The sequence below is a fragment of the Sphaerodactylus townsendi genome, linkage group LG05 (assembly GCF_021028975.2).
Source record: "Sphaerodactylus townsendi isolate TG3544 linkage group LG05, MPM_Stown_v2.3, whole genome shotgun sequence".
Taxonomy (NCBI): Eukaryota; Metazoa; Chordata; class Lepidosauria; order Squamata; family Sphaerodactylidae; genus Sphaerodactylus; species Sphaerodactylus townsendi.
The window spans coordinates 73518289-73535925 of NC_059429.1; the positions used below are offsets into that span (position 1 = coordinate 73518289).

At 44.6% G+C, this 17637-nt stretch overlaps 1 protein-coding gene across 1 annotated transcript in view; it reads right to left on the reverse strand.

The window, feature by feature from the left end:
• ZSWIM5 (zinc finger SWIM-type containing 5) overlaps window positions 1-17637 on the reverse strand; it is a 145488-nt gene that overhangs the window by 38862 nt on the left and 88989 nt on the right. Inside the window, exon 2 of the mRNA XM_048496408.1 lies at window positions 13556-13912. Coding sequence (XP_048352365.1) covers window positions 13556-13912 — 357 coding nt within the window. The remainder of the gene's footprint in view (window positions 1-13555; window positions 13913-17637) is intronic.

The following is a 17637-nucleotide window of genomic DNA, read 5'->3' on the forward strand; positions in this document are numbered from 1 at the left end:
CCGCGGCGAGTAGGCAGGAAAGGCTCTTTGATGACTTCCTGTCAGGTGTCCGTGGTGGTGCCGCCCCAGTATCTGACTAGCCGAGATGAGTGGCCGCACAGAAACAATAACACACAACATGCAACACCACGGTCCTAACGCACCGTGCAGGAATAAACTCCTAACTGTTAAGTCTCAAAGAGCCAATATACTAACAGGCTAACTAAACTTATTTACAAAAACTTTGTGGAATTTAAAGGAAAAAAGCACATTATCAGTCAGTAAACGACCGGGTGGGCCCAGATGGCCTGCGACCACCAAGGAGAAGACCCCCTCACGGTGAGTATCCAATGGGTCGTTCTCCTTGTTGGTAGCAGGCCATCTGGTTGGGAACTTCCCAAGCAGTGCCCTTAATGGGAGGGTTCGATTATTCCCCAATAATGTGCTCTAGGATTCGCCTCCCAAAGGAGGTCTGTACTGCATCAATGGATGCTATTCTGTAATGTCGGATGAAAGATGAGGGTGATGCCCAAATGGCCGCCCTGCAGATCTGATCTAATGGAATGTGCTTGAACAGGGCGGCGTTGGCGGCTGCACTCCTGGTTGAGTGCCTGTAACCCCGATAGGCGGGGGGAGGCCCTTTGCTTTGTGGGCCTCAATTATACAGGCCTTGATATTAGAACTGATGGCCGCCGCCGACATGGGTTCGCCCAACCTAGGTGGGCCAACATTTATGAACAATGATTCCGACTTACGGATTTGTTCAGTTCGAATTAGAAAAGCCTTGAGGGAGCGTCTGACATCCAGATGATGCCATAGACGTTCCCTCGGGTGAGTGGGGTTCGGACAGAAATTTGGGAGAATCACCTCCTGTCTTAAGTGGAAGTTAGAGGCCACTTTTGGTCTGAAAGTGGGATCAAGCTTTAGCACGACCTTCTCTGGAAAAAATAGACAAAGGTTAGGGTTAGTGGACAATGCCCTAATCTCTGATACCCTTCTTGCTGAGGTTATGGCCACCAAGAATAACAGCTTCATTCTGAGCCACCTCAGGTGTATCTCTTGGACGGGCTCAAATGGGGACTTAGTAAGAGGGTCCAAAACTACATGAAGCCGCCAGGTTGGAAAGCGGTGCTGTACCGGAGGTTGGGACTGGGCAACCCCTTTGAGGAATCTCAAGGTGTCTGGGTGCCTGGTGATAGGGAATCCCTGAACCTCGGGCAGGACAGTAGCCAAAGCTGCGAGTTGGCGTCTTAAGGTGGAACTTCTAAGCCCTGACCTGACACCGTTCTGGAGGAATTCTAGAATGGATGGCAAGGAAGGCAATTCTGGGTTCTTGCCCTTCCTGCGACACCACCTTACATAAGCCTTCCAGGAGGAGTTGTAAATTCTAATAGTAGACATCCTTCTGGCTGCCAGGATGGTATTAATCACCCCTCTAGAGTAGCCCCGCTTTCTGAGGGATCGCCGCTCAAGTGCCAGCCGGTCAATTTGAGCCAGCCTGGGTCTGGATGTAACAGGGAACCCTGGGATAGTAGGTCTGGAAGGACTGGAAGTGTTAGTGGTGGGGCAATGGACAGCTGTCTGAGAACTGAGTACCAGGATCTCCTGGGCCAGTCTGGTGCCACTAATATGATTGTCCTCTGTTCCATTTGCAACCTCCGAAGAAGCTTGTGTAGAACTTGGATCGGGGGGAAGGCATAAAGTAGGCCCTCCGGCCATGGGGCCGATAGTGCATCTGTCGCTGCAGCTTGAGGGTGGTAGAACCTGGTGAAGTAAGTGTTGAGTTGGGCATTGTATGGGGAGGCGAAGAGGTCGACCGTCGCTCTCCCGAATCTGTTCTGTATTTCCAGAAAAATTGATGGATTCAGTTTCCACTCGGCACTGGATAATGTAGTTCGACTGAGCCAGTCGGCCTCCTTGTTCAGGACCCCCCGAATGTGTTCGGCTTTTATCGATGCAAGGTTGTGTTCTGCCCATAGAATCACCCGGAAAGCTTCCCTGTGGAGTGCTGATGATCTGGAACCTCCCTGATGATTCAGGTAGCACTTCGCCGAGATATTGTCCGTGTGTATGACGACGTGCTTCCTCCACACTAGTGCTTTGAATGACTTCAGGGACAACAGGATGGCTCTGACCTCGAGAATGTTGATTGGCAGGCAACTCTGGGACCTGGACCAGGATCCCTGTGCCAGATGATGGTCCTGCTTGGCACCCCAGCCGGAGAGGCTCGCATCCGTGAAGATGTGGATCTGCTGTGGGGGCGCAAACACTTTGCCCTGCAGGAGGTTGTGCTGGACTGTCCACCATTTGATACTGAGGCGAACTGCAGGAGGAAGACTGATGACACGGTCCTTTTTCAGGATGATCTGTTTGGCAAAAGGTCGAAGTAGAGCCTGCAAAGGTCTGGCGTGGGCCCGACCCCATTGAATGAGATCGATCGTAGATAGAAGGAGGCCCAGTAGGCTTGCGAGTTGCAATAGGGTGGAAGATCTGGACCGGAGAATCTGGAGGTTGTTTCCTGGATTTTCTGAGCTTTTGACAGGGGAACAAACAGGGTGCAGTTTGTTGTATCTATTAGGGCCCCAAGGTGCTCCATCTGTTGAGAGGGAATTAGCATGCTCTTTTGTTTGTTTATCACAAACCAGTACGTGGCTAATGTCTGTTGGACTTTGTTGACGTCCCTGATCGCCTGGGCTTCCGATCGGATCTGATAAGCAGATCGTCGAGGTACGGATGCACATGCACCCCCTGACTGCGAAGCAACGATATGGGTGCAATCAGTACTTTGGTGAAGACTCTGGGCGATGTGGCCAGGCCAAAGGGTAAAGCGACGTACTGAAAGTGCAGATCGGCTACCGCAAATCTCAAGAAACGGTGATGAGCTGGATGTATGGGCACCTGAAGGTACGCCTCCGCCAGGTCCAGGGATGTGAGGAGATCTCCTTTCCTGATGGCCGATACACTTGACCTGAGTGTTTCCATGCGGAAACGGAACCTGCGGAGGTGGTGGTTTACGTATCTCAAATTGAGAATTGCCCTGATGTCCCCGTTCTTTTTGGGGACGGTGAAGAAATGGGAGTAAACCCCCATTCCTTGTTGATGACTTGGGACCGGTTCTATGGCTTTGATATCGATCAGATGTTCGATAGCCGACTGTAACCTGTTTGCTCTGTCTGCATTGCTGATTGGTGAAGGAAGAAACCGGTGTTTTGGGAACTGCTTGAATTCCAAGGAGTAGCCTACGGAGACTATCTCCTTGACCCATTGATCGACGTGAGGCCCCTTCCATAGATGACTGAAGGATCGGGATGCACCGATCGGCCCTTTGGGGCAGTCACGCCTTGTTGTTGTTGTTGCCCGAGGTGTCAGACCGAAAGGGCTTGTTGAACTTGTTGTTACCCCGAAAGTCCTGCCGTTTACGGTAGGAAGATTGCGTCTGCCAGCTGGGGCTTTCTGTGCTCCCGTGGTTGATGGAACGGGGTGCGAAAGGATTTGAAAGACGGTTTGGTGGGGAACCTGGGCCTGTCTGCTCTGACCGAGCAGGGCATAGTCTTTTTATGGTCTTTGGTTTCGACCAGGATCTTGTCCAATTCAGCGCCAAATAGGGTTCCTCCCTCAAAGTCAAAGCTGGCTACCACAGTTTTGGACAGGTTGTCTGCCTGCCATGGCTTGAGCCAAAGTAGCCGGCGAGAGTATGACGCCGCTGCCATTATGCGAGAAGTGACTAAAAAAAGCGTCAAGGGTGGCATCTGCTAGGAAGGAGGTGGCCATGATCACCCTTTCAACTCCCTCCCTAATTCCCTGGCATTCAGGTGGTATGATATTTAGTAGCCGCTGAAGCCAGAGGATAGTGGCTCTGGAGACTGTGGCTGCTGGGGCAAGGATTTTTGCTGCCATGGCTGCACCCTCATGAACTCTGCGCAGACCATGTTCAGCTTTGCGGTCAATAGGGTCTTTTACGTTACCCTCTCCGTCTCGTGACACTAACCCTCCGGAGTGTAGCGAGGAAATGGGCCCGTCTACCAGAGGGATTTTGACCATTCTTAGAAAGAAGTCGGGGGCCAAGTAGAGCTTCTTATAAACCGGAGGAAAACCCCTGTTTGATGCGGGTGTAGCCCACTCTTTCCTGAACTTGCGTGCAAAGGATTCTGGTAAGGGGAAGAATTGAGTTACTTCGTCCTCCGTGGAGAAAATGACAGAGGTTCCTTTGGGGCAGCCCTTAATGGGCTTGGAGGAGGCTGGGGCATTTGGGTCAACAGCTTCTTCAGAATCTCTCAGTTCTAACGTTGCCACAGTTTTGGCTAATGAAGTAGAGAGCTGTTCCACTTTAAATAGCCTATGACTCTGATCTGCCTGTTCTATAGGCTGAGACTCTCCCTCAGAGAAATGATCAGAGTCCAGGTCAACCTCTCCTTCACTCAAGGCACTGGCATCTGAATCATAAGTCAGCGCTAGTCTAGGGCTACCCCTCCTAACGGACCTGGAGCGGGATCTTGATCTACCCCTGCGTTGGAGGGGGAGGGAATGAGCCTGAATCTGCCTGGTAACAGATTGGTCTATGGAGCTCTGCAGGAGCGAGACTAGTTGCTGGGGGGTAAAAGCGTTCCAGTCTGATGGAATTGCTAGGCCAGCTGCCCCCCCTGCCATGGCGCCCGCTTGACTGACCGGATGGGAGGTCACTTCGTTCCTTGAGGAGCCGGGTGCCGCAGTCTGGGGAACCGCCAGAGAAGCCTGCGGGGGGAAGGAGCGGCAGGGTCAGCCTGAGAAGCCTCCTCACGATTGTTCGCTCTATCCAGCGCCAGCTGATCATCGATTCGGCTGGCGCCTCCTCCTGGATGAAGGGCTTCGAGTGCGAAGCGCCTTTCCCCGCCAAGGGTCTGAGCGAAGAGCTCCGGCCACTCCAGCCCCGCTGCTGTTGGCGCGTTAGCTCTGCTGACGACTCTCCTCTCTCAGCCCGGCGGCTGCCTGTGGGAGAGCCGTAGGGTCCGCTTCTGACGAGGGACCTGGAGCGAGTATTTCTAACAAGGAGCTGTAGAATCCAGCGCTGTGGAAAATGTATTGCCGCCATGTCTCCTCCTCCTTCTCTGACTTTTTTGGCGGGAAGGGGAGGAAAGGGGGGAACGACGACAACGAACACCACGACTGAGGGGAAAGGTATACCAACACTCACAAATAGTCACAAAAACACAGCGGGAGTCAGGTAGACACGAGGGAAGAAGTAGGGAATTTGATGAAAACCAGTCGAAGGAGCCTGTCGATGGTGCTGCCTACTCTGACCGAGGCAGGAAGATACTGGGGCGGCACCACCACGGACACCTGACAGGAAGTCATCAAAGAGCCTTTCCTGCCTACTCGCCGCGGAGCAGCGAACAACCCAACCAGATGGCCTGCTACCAACAAGGAGAAGATAACTGGTATTAGGCTGCATACAGACATGCATTTTAAAAAAGCTATCACTGATTAAATCACACTTCAACCCTTTTAGATTTGGTTTTGGAACAGACTGCCTTAGTAGTTCTGGGCAGAACGACTATAAATGTACAATTTTTTAAATGGGGTGGGTTCAGGGAGCGGGACTCAGGGGGTGGGGCCGTACCCCCACCCACCCCTGGGGCGTGGCCACACCTCCTCAAGAGCCGCCCCCTCAGCTCCGCCCTGTCAGCACCCGCCTGGAGACAGAGGCTACTTGTCCAGTGCCATACGGTTGAGGTTGCAGAATACAGCATATTGAAATTTAAGTGCAAAAAGATAGAGGTAATGTTTGCAGCTCTCCTAGGTACTGACATCCAGGCAAGATATTCCCCTGTGGGAACTGGCATTACACTCTGGCTGATTGCACACGGGCCAAAAACAGCAGTGTGAAAACGGTGTGAAAACAGTATAAACCCTTTTACACCGTTTTAAACTCTTTTACACCATTTTCACACTGTTTTCACACTGCTGTTTTTGGCCCATGCGGAATCAGCCTCTGTTTCACATAAAGATGTTAATAGATTGTATATTCGTGACAGAACACAGCATGCCGGAACTTCTTTGTTATAGAATGCTCCGTCTGGGTTCTAGTGTTTACTTAGCCCTGCTTCACCCCATCCATTTGAAAGTGTAAAAGTAAAAATACTTTCTGGCATAAATGCTACTATATCAAAGAATAATGTTCAATAACACACAAAATAATGGTTTTGACAAAGGCAGTGCATAAAAATGAATTAAAATTCTCAAATTTGTTCAGGACTGTATTCTAATGCAGAAGCATACAATTTTCTCAACTGCTGTACCTCAACTGACCAAACTAACATCTTCATGTGGAACAGAGTATAGCTGAAGTCAGACTGGCCAGGTACATAGGAAGATTTTTTTTAACTGTCCCCAAAGTTTGGGGATGCCTCTTACTCTAGAGTTCAAAGTGTCAAGATCCAACACCATTTGCTCCAGAAGGCCTTTATGGTGCTATATCACTGTAGCCAAGTTTGGTTCTATTGAACTTTATGGGTTAGGATAAGAGGAAGTTTATATTTTTACAACTCTACTGTTTAGTGGAAAGACAGTCAACAAATTAACTTAAATAAATAAATAAAGGTATAATGTGCATCTGTATGCAACCTTCATAGTAGCACTGATGCCCTCAAAAATTGGCCTCAAATGAGCTTTGCAGACATTCTCCAGGAGCCTGTTTACAAAAATAATTTCTCACATTAAAGACTCAGCCTTAGGCTTGCTTACAGGACTCACAAGACTAAAGTAAGGAAGAGATGTTTAGAATATTGACGGGTGGCCTCCTTGCTTGGATAAGCTGTATCGTTTTCCCAAGCACATTCCCATGTAAACAACACGACTGCTAATACCTGCATTACTTAAAAGTAAGAAAGGGAGGGGGATTTACTTATTTCATTAGATTTCTAAAACAGCCTCCCTCAAAGGGCTCAGAGAGCCATATAATGTTCCATATAAGCATGATAAAATCAATAAAATACATTTCCAACAAATCTGGTGCCATAAAATCAGTTGGAGGGAGGGTAGTTAAAAACGAGGGCCCTGTATTCATTCATACTGGAGGGTAGAATAAATGAGGGAAAGGGAAAAGGGGGACAAAAAAGGAAGGGGAGAAGGGGAACATAAGAACATAAGAACTAGCCTGCTGGATCAGACCAGAGTCCATCTAGTCCAGCATTCTGCTACTCGCAGTGGCCCACCAGGTGCCTTTGGGAGCTCACATGCAGGATGTGAAAGCAATGGCCTTCTGCTGCTGCTGCTGCTGCTCCTGAGCACCTGGTCTGCTAAGGCATTTGCAATCTGAGATCAAGGAGGATCAAGATTGGTAGCCATAGATTGACTTCTCCTCCATAAATCTGTCCAAGCCCTTTTTAAAGCTATCCAGGTGAGTGGCCATCACCACCTCCTGTGGCAGCATATTCCAAACACCAATCACACGTTGCGTGAAGAAGTGTTTCCTTTTATTAGTCCTAATTCTTCCCCCCAGCATTTTCAATGAATGCCCCCTGGTTCTAGTATTGTGAGAAAGAGAGAACAATTTCTCTCTGTCAACATTTTCTACCCCATGCATAATTTTATAGACTTCAATCATATCCCCCCTCAGCCGTCTCCTCTCCAAACTAAAGAGTCCCAAACGCTGCAGCCTCTCCTCATAAGGAAGGTGCTCCAGTCCCTCAATCATCCTCGTTGCCCTTCTCTGCACTTTTTCTATCTCTTCAATATCCTTTTTGAGATGTGGCGAACAGAACTGAACACAGTACTCCAAGTGCGGTCACACCACTGCTTTATATAAGGGCATAACAATCCTTGCAGTTTTATTCTCAATTCCTTTCCTAATTATCCCCAGCATAGAGTTTGCCTTTTTCACAGCTGCCATGCATTGAACATAAGAACATAAGAACATAAGAACATAAGAATTAGCCTGCTGGATCAGACCAGAGTCCATCTAGTCCAGCATTCTGCTACTCGCAGTGGCCCACCAGGTGCCTTTGGGAGCTCACATGCAGGAGGTGAAAGCAATGGCCTGCTGCTGCTGCTGCTGCTCCTGAGCACCTGGTCTGCTAAGGCATTTGCAACCTGAGATCAAGGAGGATCAAGATTGGTAGCCATAGAGTGACTTCTCCTCCATAAATCTTTCCAAGCCCCTTTTAAAGCTATCCAGGTTAGTGGCCATCACCACCTCCTGTGGCAGCATATTCCAAACACCAATCACACGTTGCGTGAAGAAGTGTTTCCTTTTATTAGTTCTAATTCTTCCCCCCAGCATTTTCAATGAATGCCCCCTGGTTCTAGTATTGTGAGAAAGAGAGAAAAATTTCTCTCTGCAACATTCTCTACCCCATTGAGTTGACATTCCCATGGAACTATCAACTAAGATGCCCAAATCCCTTTCCTGGTCTGTGACTGATAGCACTGACCCCTGTAGCGTGTATGTGAAGTTTGGATTTTTTGCCCCTATATGCATCACTTTACATTTAGCTACATTGAACTGCATTTGCCATTTCTGAGCCCACTCACCTAATTGATCAAGGTCCGCTTGGAGCTCTTCGCAATCCTTTGCGGTTCTCACCACACTGCATAATTTGGTATCATCTGCAAACTTGGCCACCATGCTACCCACCCCTACTTCCAGGTCATTTATGAATAGGTTAAAGAGCACTGGTCCCAAAATGGATCCTTGGGGGACACCACTCCCTACATCTCTCCATTGTGAGAATTTCCCATTTACACCCACTCTTTGCTTCCTGTTTCTCAACCAGTTTTTAATCCATAGGAGGACTTCCCCTCTTATTCCTTGATTGCTGAGTTTTCTCAATAGTCTCTGGTGAGGAACTTTGTCAAAAGCCTTTTGGAAATCCAAGTAGACAATGTCCACTGGTTCCCCCTTATCCACATGCCTGTTTACACCCTCAAAGAACTCTAGTAAGTTTGTAAGACAGGATTTGCCTCTGCAAAAGCCATGCTGACTCTTTCTCAGCAGGTCTTGCTTTTCTACATGTTTTATAATTTTATCTTTAATGATAGAGTCTACTAATTTACCAGGAACAGATGTCAAACTGACTGGCCTGTAATTTCCCGGGTCCCCCCTAGATCCTTTCTTAAGGATTGGTGTGACATTGGCCATCTTCCAGTCTTCAGGGATGGAGCCTGATTTCAGGGATAAATTGCATATTAAAGTGAGAACATCAGCAATTGAGTCTCTGGAACCAGCAGAGGGGAGTAGCAGTGGCAGTGGAAAAGAAGACTGGGCCAGGAAGAGCAGAGTGAGCTCTGGTGTTCATTTTGGAGGGATTTTCTCAAAGCCACATCTTTTAAAACAGTGTATTTTAACAGGGGTTAGCAGGGGTTATCTCTTTTTCTCCTTGTAAGGCTGCTGAGAGCTAGGGCTGCTGGGAGGTGGGGCTCACAACTAAGGGAGTCAAGTGAACTGTATAAAATGAATTATACTTTTCTATTTATTTGAAAACAATGAACATTTCCACCTCATATGTTCTCTGTGACAGCTTGGTGTCAAACTAGAGAGAACAAAAGTTTGTAAGACAGGACTTGCCTCTACAAAAGCCATGCTGACTCTTTCTCAGCAGGTTTTGCTTTTCTACATGTTTTATAATTTTATCTTTAATGATAGATTCTACTAATTTACCAGGAACAGATGTCAAACTGACTGGCCTGTAATTTCCCGGGCCCCCCTAGACTCTTTCTTAAAGATTGGTGTGACATTGGCCATCTTCCAGTCTTCAGGGATGGAGCCTGATTTCAGGGATAAGTTGCATATTAATGTGAGAACATCAGCAATTTCATGCTTGAGCTCTTTAAGAACTCTTGGATGAATGCAATCTGGGCCAGGGGATTTGGTAGCATTTAGTTTATCAATGGCTGCCAGAACTTCTTCCTTGTCTACCACTAACTTCGCTAGTTCCTCGGATTCACCTCCTAAGAAGCTTGGTTCAGGTGTAGGAATTTTCCTCACCTCCTCTTGGGTGAAGACAGATGCAAAGAATTCATTCAGATTCTCTGCTATCTCGCTGTCATCTTTTAGCACACCTTTTGTTCCTTCATCATCTAACGGGCCTACCGCTTCCCTAGCTGGCTTCCTGCTTTTGATGTACTTGAAGAACTGTTTGTTGCTAGTCTTGATGTACGCAGCCATGCGTTCCTCATAATCCTTTTTTGCCTCCCTTACAGCTAACTTGCTTTTCTTTTGCCACCATTTGTGTTCTCTCTGGTATTCTTCATCAGTTAAGTTGGACTTCCATTTTCTAAAAGACATCTTTCTTTCCATAATAATTTCCTCAACCTCCCTTGTTAACCATGGTGGCTTTCTTTTGGACTGGGCACTGCCTTTCCTAACCTGCGGAACACATTCCAGCTGAGCTTTTAAGACTGTGTTTTTAAATAACCTCCAAGCACCTTGGACATTTTTGACTCTCTTGATTTTCTTGAAGGAAGGAGAAGCCAAAATGGGTGGAATACAATACAATACAACAACCTTTATTAGGCATATTAAAATAGGCTCCATGGGTGGAATACCATCACTGCTCTCAACTGCAAGTCTGGTGGAATAGCGCTGTCTTACAGGCCCCGCGGAACTGCTCTAGGTCCACAGGTCCCTGGTCTCATTCATCAGAGCATTCTACCAGGTTGGGGCCAGGGCAGACAAAGTCAAGGACAACCAGACTATTTTTGGGTCAGGGATCACTGGCAAGTTGTTATTTGTTGTTATGTCCCACTTTTCTTCCTATGGTGGCTTACAACATTTCATTTTAGTTTGTTTACATAATTACATACTTTTGCACCATTACATACTTTCTCACTGAGATTCAAGGTGGATCATAAAATGTAAAAAGACAATTCAATCAGAGAGCATAGAGCATGGAGTAAACAATGTAGTTGGACTCGGATTTCAGAATTTGGATTAATGCAAAACAGAAAAACCTACTTCAGGCATCCCATAATGCCAAAAGCATGTAACAAAGGTAATGCAGTAAAAGGTGATAATATAAAATAAATGCTGCAATAGGCTATAATCCTATTGCCATGTAAAAGGGAATTGTGACTGATCCCCCCCCCCCCGCCTCAGTTTTTTAAAATTAATTACAGTTGGGGAGGAGGCTACTAGTTTGATCAGGAAATCACCATGGGGGAATGTGAAAGAATTTAACTCCCCCCTTAAATTTTTCTAGTATAAATCTTTCTCTCACTCACACATGTGGAGGATACACACATGATGCAAGCACCTGTGTTTTCCCCCTGCAGAGCAAATAGCAGCGCGAGAGTAGCAATCAAAATTTTGAACATGAAAGGGAATGAATAATCCTCATCACATTCCTATATGAAGCACTTCTGTGATCAACTTAACAACCTTACACAGCTGCACTACTTCATCATCATCATCATCATCATCATCATCATCATCATCATCATCATCATCATCATCAATAACAACAACAACAACAACAACAACAACAACAACAACAACAACAACAACAACAACAACAACAACAACAACAACAACATGGATTTCCCAGAATAATATATAGTTTGGCTCTGAGCCTTCCCCCATTTAGAGACAATTTTTTCAATGGATGAAAATGATAAGGAGTGATTAAGAACCGCAGCCAAACAGTGGAAATTGGAGAGGGGAAGGAAGGAAGGAAGGAAGGAAGGAAGGAAGGAAGGAAGGAAGGAAGGAAGGAAGGAAGGAAGGAAGGAAGGAAGGAAGGAAGGAAGGAAGGAAGGAAGGAAGGAAGGAAGGAAGGAAGGAAGGAAGGAAGGAAGGAAGGAAGGAAGGAAGGAAGGAAGGAAGGAAGGAAGGAAGGAAGGAAGGAAGGAAGGAAGGAGTTTTATAGCAATAACAGGTATACTAAACAGGAAAACTTACGTTACCGTTAAAGTTCCACTGAAAATAAAACTGTAACGTGTAATACCGCAGATAAAATATCTAATTTCCAGTACTGGGGTAACCCTAACAAACAAGGCTGTACCTCCAGCTCACCATCTGGCCTGTGAAAACTAAAACAATGAAGCACAGTTGCTGCACAACACCATACCAAATGTACTCACTGTCAATAGCACAGATTTTACTGGGGAAGGAAGGTAGTGCAGGACAGGCGGGAACCAACAGGCAGATCCCATTAATTTAATGTGTCAGAGAATCAGACCTACCTCAGAAAAGCACAAATAAAGCATAAAAGCACTCACAAATAACAACAGCCCAAGGTTAGAGTTCAGGGGAAACTGGAAGATGTATAAAGTTTCATGCCAACCAATTTGCTCACCTTGGATACTTAACAGGGAGATTCCTCATTAACCCTACAGATAATTTTGCTTGGTATTGTTCTCTCTCCACATGTTCACATTATCCAGTGTGCTCTCATGATGAATCTCCAATGGCTCTATGAATTCATATTTAAATTGCTGATAAAAGTTTGTAAGACATATAGGGCTTGGTAAGCAGCAACCCTGATCTTCAACCCATTTAACATGCAAGTCATCTAACGGGGTGTGGGTGATATACAAGGTTCTCTCAGCCATGCCTGAATGATGGCATACAAAAAGAAATTGACTGATTGAGAGGATGTTTCCTCCTAATCATTGCTAAAGGATGAGAGATCTTTAATCCACCCCTGGGAAGCGTGTCCTATGTGTCTTTTAGGATCAAGAATGCATGCTTTGTATTTGGTACAGAGATAAAAAAAAGTAAAGAAAAGCCAGTGTAACCAGGGATGCTATGAATATCCACAGATTTGTCATCTCAAAATAATTAGCTTGGCTCTATCTATACTTAGGGATTTGAAAAAGAATCACTCCTTTTCACTTCAAAAGATCTACAAATAGAAACAAAGTTAGTTTGTTTTGTTTTTCACAAAATATCACAGTCAACCAGCCTTTAAGTAGCTGACAAATCACCAGACTAACATTCTCAGGCACATAATGTTAAATGCTCAGTGACATCACAGGTAGAATCTGAACAACTGCGAACATCCTCTGGAACCTGGACTGGCAACCCAGCTCACAGGATCACACTGTAAAACCACAATTATTTACTGATGTCATTGAAGCAGCATATCTGAAAACAAGATGGGCAACTGTTTTAAACATGTGGCTAATTTTCCTTCTTTCCTCATGTCCCTGAGCAAATGGGTACCTCTGCCACATTTTTCTTTCACACTGTCTTTGGTGTCAAGTCCCCCCATACGTATAGTTATTTAAAATATTTTATTTATTACAATATTTATATTCTGCCTCATCTTTATAAACTTAAAGCAATTAACAAAACACTGCAAGGACAAAATGCTGGAAGAGTACATCAAGTTAAAATCAATACTCAAGACAAGTTAAAGAGCAACACCACAGTTAAAAACACAGTCTAAAAATGATTTACCCTACTTCAAATGCCTTCTGGAATATGATGCAACCATGTCAAAACATTGGAAGTTTAGACATCTACAGTACTGTTGAAAGCATTTTTTACGAAAACATAAACAGACACAGTATGTCAAGCCCCTGATACAACTGAGTAAGAGGTACTCACTGGTTTTTTTTGAGATTTATCAGAGGTAATGTTTTTATCAAGCAAACTTACCATGCACTTGATTAATTTCAGAGTTGGAGGACAGGATTTCATCAGCCAGTTTCTGGGCTGTTGGGAGTACTTCCGTGTGATGGGCTGTGATCAAATACTGAACAAACTTTTGGAGCTGGTCCCTGTTCATTTGAAAAAGGGTCTCGGATATAGGAAGACGGAGTTTGACCTGATCAGGCTTGCGAATCCTGTACAGCGAGAGTGCCACAACATGAGCACAGTAAAAAATGTCCTTGTTCCCACAACCACATGTCACAGACGTGATTTTGCACCGGTCAAAGCTAATGGCCACTTTGTAGGTCATATCTGGTTCTGTTGCAGTAGCAGGCTCAGTTATGGTGCCACTCAGGTGGAATCCTGGGAAGAGGAAAAGAACAAGAAGAAGCAAATTTAGGTTTGCAAAAGGGTTTTATTATGATATAAGACTTCTAAACTGCTCAAATTGAATTTACTTTGACAAGAATGTATGTGTGTCTTTGAACGGTGCAACAAAGAAAGACCAAGTCACCGACTCTACTGCATCTCCCTAAAGTCAACATTTGCTAGAGGCCCAGGAAAATTTCCTGTTCAGCATGAAGAAAGCTTCCAGATGAAAAGTCAAGGTCTGTGTTTTTGACCACTTAGAATGATTCAATACTGAAAGAAGTACTCAGCCATATGTTAAAGATTCCGTTTACTTTTGTATTCTAAATAGACTGAGAGCCAGTTAGACAGGAATTCAGACTCACTCTAAACTGTCTTAAATTCTTAAGACATAACCAACCTATGGGTAAATGTATTAAGCTTGAAGGAAAAGCGGGGGGGGGGGGGGCTGTCTGGATTTTGAAATGGCTTAGGAACAGAGGAAAATGCTGAAAACTTTCTCACCCCTATTATCTCATTCACTTCATTTTTATTGATACCACCCAAATGAGTTGGATTTGGCAGAAGCCCACAAGTGACTTCTCCATTTGATGGCAGAGCAGATTTCAGATCATGCTGCATCTTGTTCATTTTCTGCGCCAGAAAATATCATTTTGTGTATCTTGGCAAGCACATTTTCCAGATTAACAGCAGATACTCATGCAGGATACAACACACGGTATCAAATCTGGTCTAAAAGGATATTAATCACCTCTGAATAAAATTCAAATGACATTTTCTATTTCATGAATTTAAAGGACTAACTAAAAATTAGGGTACACATCTAGAAGAGTCAGAATCTCCATTCTCTGGCATTGTGCAATGATGCAGCAGTCAGACAACCTATGTTCAGTCCTACATACATACATGCTGAGATTAACTGAACTGCTCAACCAAAAGATATCATACATTTAAACACATATTTAGGAATCTGGAAAAAACATTCTTCTCCCTACATCATATAAAGAAGCAGAAGCAAGTGATTACCACTTGTGGTAATGTGGAAAGGTAAAAAGCATTCTGGACACAAGTACATAGTCAGATTGTAAAAACTGTTGATCATCAGTTTCCTTTTTTACCTATTATATATTTATTGAGTCCAGCCTTATCCAACAATGAGATCCCAAGATGTTATGAACATTTATTTTATCATATGGCAGCAGCAGCAAGAATTGCACTGGCACGAGTGTGGAAAACAGATAAAGTGCCCACGCTGGAAGATTGGAGAGACAAGGTGATTTACTTATATGTGATGAATAGGGCAGCCCATCAACATAGACAAATACCTTTTGAATCATATAAATATAAATGGGAACCATGGATCAATTATGTGAATGTCATCAAGGGGACAAAGATCTCCCCAGTTGAGTACTGAAAAAGTCAGTAGGGGTATAGATGAAAATAACAATATTGATGGTTCTGATGATGGGCTATTTTGTATCTAGCTGGGAAGAAATATGTGAAGTTTTTCTTGATTAAGAAAGTAGAATAGAATAAAATTAGGGGGCTACTTGTTAGATTACATATCTAGGTATTATGAGGGCATTAAGTAATAGGTATAGATGGAAGAGTGACTCTAGTTAGTAAAGATTTTTAGTTATTTTTTCTTTTAAAATATTCTGAATAAAGGGAGGGGGATTGTTTTTTCATTAATATTCATAGTGTACTTAATGTATTGTTGGTATTTGTTTTAAAAACTGAAAAGTGTTAATAAAATATATATATATTTTAAAAAGAAGCAGAAGCAAGCCTTACCAATTCTATGGAACTGAAACCAAAGTAATAAAATATGGCCACCCTTTTCACTCCAAGCCAGTTTCTTCTCGCCTTGTTTCCTCACTTGATCTACACCCAGCTTTTAGTCATCCATGTTACAGATAGCACAGCTCCCCAACGTGATTTATCACCACGAGGCCAACAATGTCCTGAGACTCCCTACCAATTCAGGAGTCTTGTGACGTCTTCTCCACGATGAGACCTTCTCCACCCGCCCTGGTTTCTCATTACTACCCCTGTCAGTCAAGGCACAAGCTCCCCAACAGCAGCATGCCTGTGAAAGGGCATCTCTTATTTCTTACTCTTTGCAATGGCAAAACATAAGAAGCTTATTACATATTCAGCCTTGTTCCTTCTCACCCCCTTGATGCACTACAAATGCTCTTTTATCAAAGTACTATGTTAAATACTGCACAAAATAATGATTTTGACAAAGGCTGAGTTTAAAAATGAATTATAACGCTCGTAGTAATTCAGGACTATTTTTCTACTGCAGAAGCACGCTGCTTTCTCTTCCGCTACACCACAACTGACTACACTTTAATCTTTTCATGGAAAAGTGTATAGTAAGAGAAGAGAAAAGTGATTAAACTATATTTAACTGCATAAATCCCTTGTGTGTTTGCCAACCCTTATAAGGGCTTTCAAGTGACAAATTCTACCAGAGCTTTTTTAATCAACAGCATCAAAACCATCTATAAGCTACTATTCCCTTTCAAGCAGTGCCAAAACCCACATCCAGATCTGATTAAGTATTGGAAGGTTTCTTTCACTTTAAGAACAGGATTTTAAAAATGGCCTTGTAAACAGACTATAAACAGACTATGCTGCTTGGATTGAGCTAAAGGCTAGGAATATGCCCAATAAAAGCATTTCTCATACAAAACTTGCCCCATAAACATATATTCTTCACCCGCATTATTAATTTCAAATAACTCTAAGGCTGCATACAGGTACAGTTATATCTGTAGAACAACAGCAGCTATTTAAGCTACCACCAAGACTCTATAAAGCTATTTGTACATAGTCACTCTCCTGATATCATGACAGAATGCACAGAGAAAGTCCCAGATTCAATATCTGGAATCTCAGTTAAAGAACCTCAGACAGCAGGTTGACTGGGAAAACCTTTCACTACCTGAGACCCCGGTGAATTACTGAAAGTCAAACCGTAACTTTATACTGTGTTTCCATTGGCCAATTACGGACAAGGTGTTTGCTTCGTGGTGGAGGTAAATGTCCGCCACAGCAAGATTTCTTGTACGGACCTATTTCCTCTAGCCCCGCTTTCACTTTCCACTCTCGGTGCAGCAAGCAAATCCACTTACAGCACAATTTTAATTCTGCTTTGCTGTCAGAGCGGGACCAATTAGCCAGTGGGCACAGCTTTGTCCTGGACCTCTTCCCTCCGCAAGCAGACAGCCCACCTAGTCTTGCCCCCTGCCCCCTTTTGCTGCTTTGCGTACCTCTCCCTCTCCCTCCTCCCTGTTGACAACTACTTTCCGCTTCTTGTCTTGCTGTATAATTTCTATCACCCATGGCTTTCCCACTCCTGAATATCTTTAGATTTAAAAAATCATACTGATAGATCAATAAATCAATATTAGTACTAAAAAATGTAAAAATAATAATACCAGTTTGTAGGGGTGAGCCCGCAAACCCAGCAGAGGCTCAGAAAGAGCACAAGAATGCCTGCGCCATTTGTCCCCTTCTGGGCGCACACGCACACCCATCACGAGATCCCCCTGACTCACAGGTCACCAGATGCCTGAGTCATGGGTCACAAGACCCCCAGATGTGGAATTGATCCAGACAGAGACGTTTCTTCCTGCATATACACTGCCCCCGCAGGCTATGAATTGCGCAACCTTCTCCCGCTCTCCCGCCTTCCCCAAACCCTAATA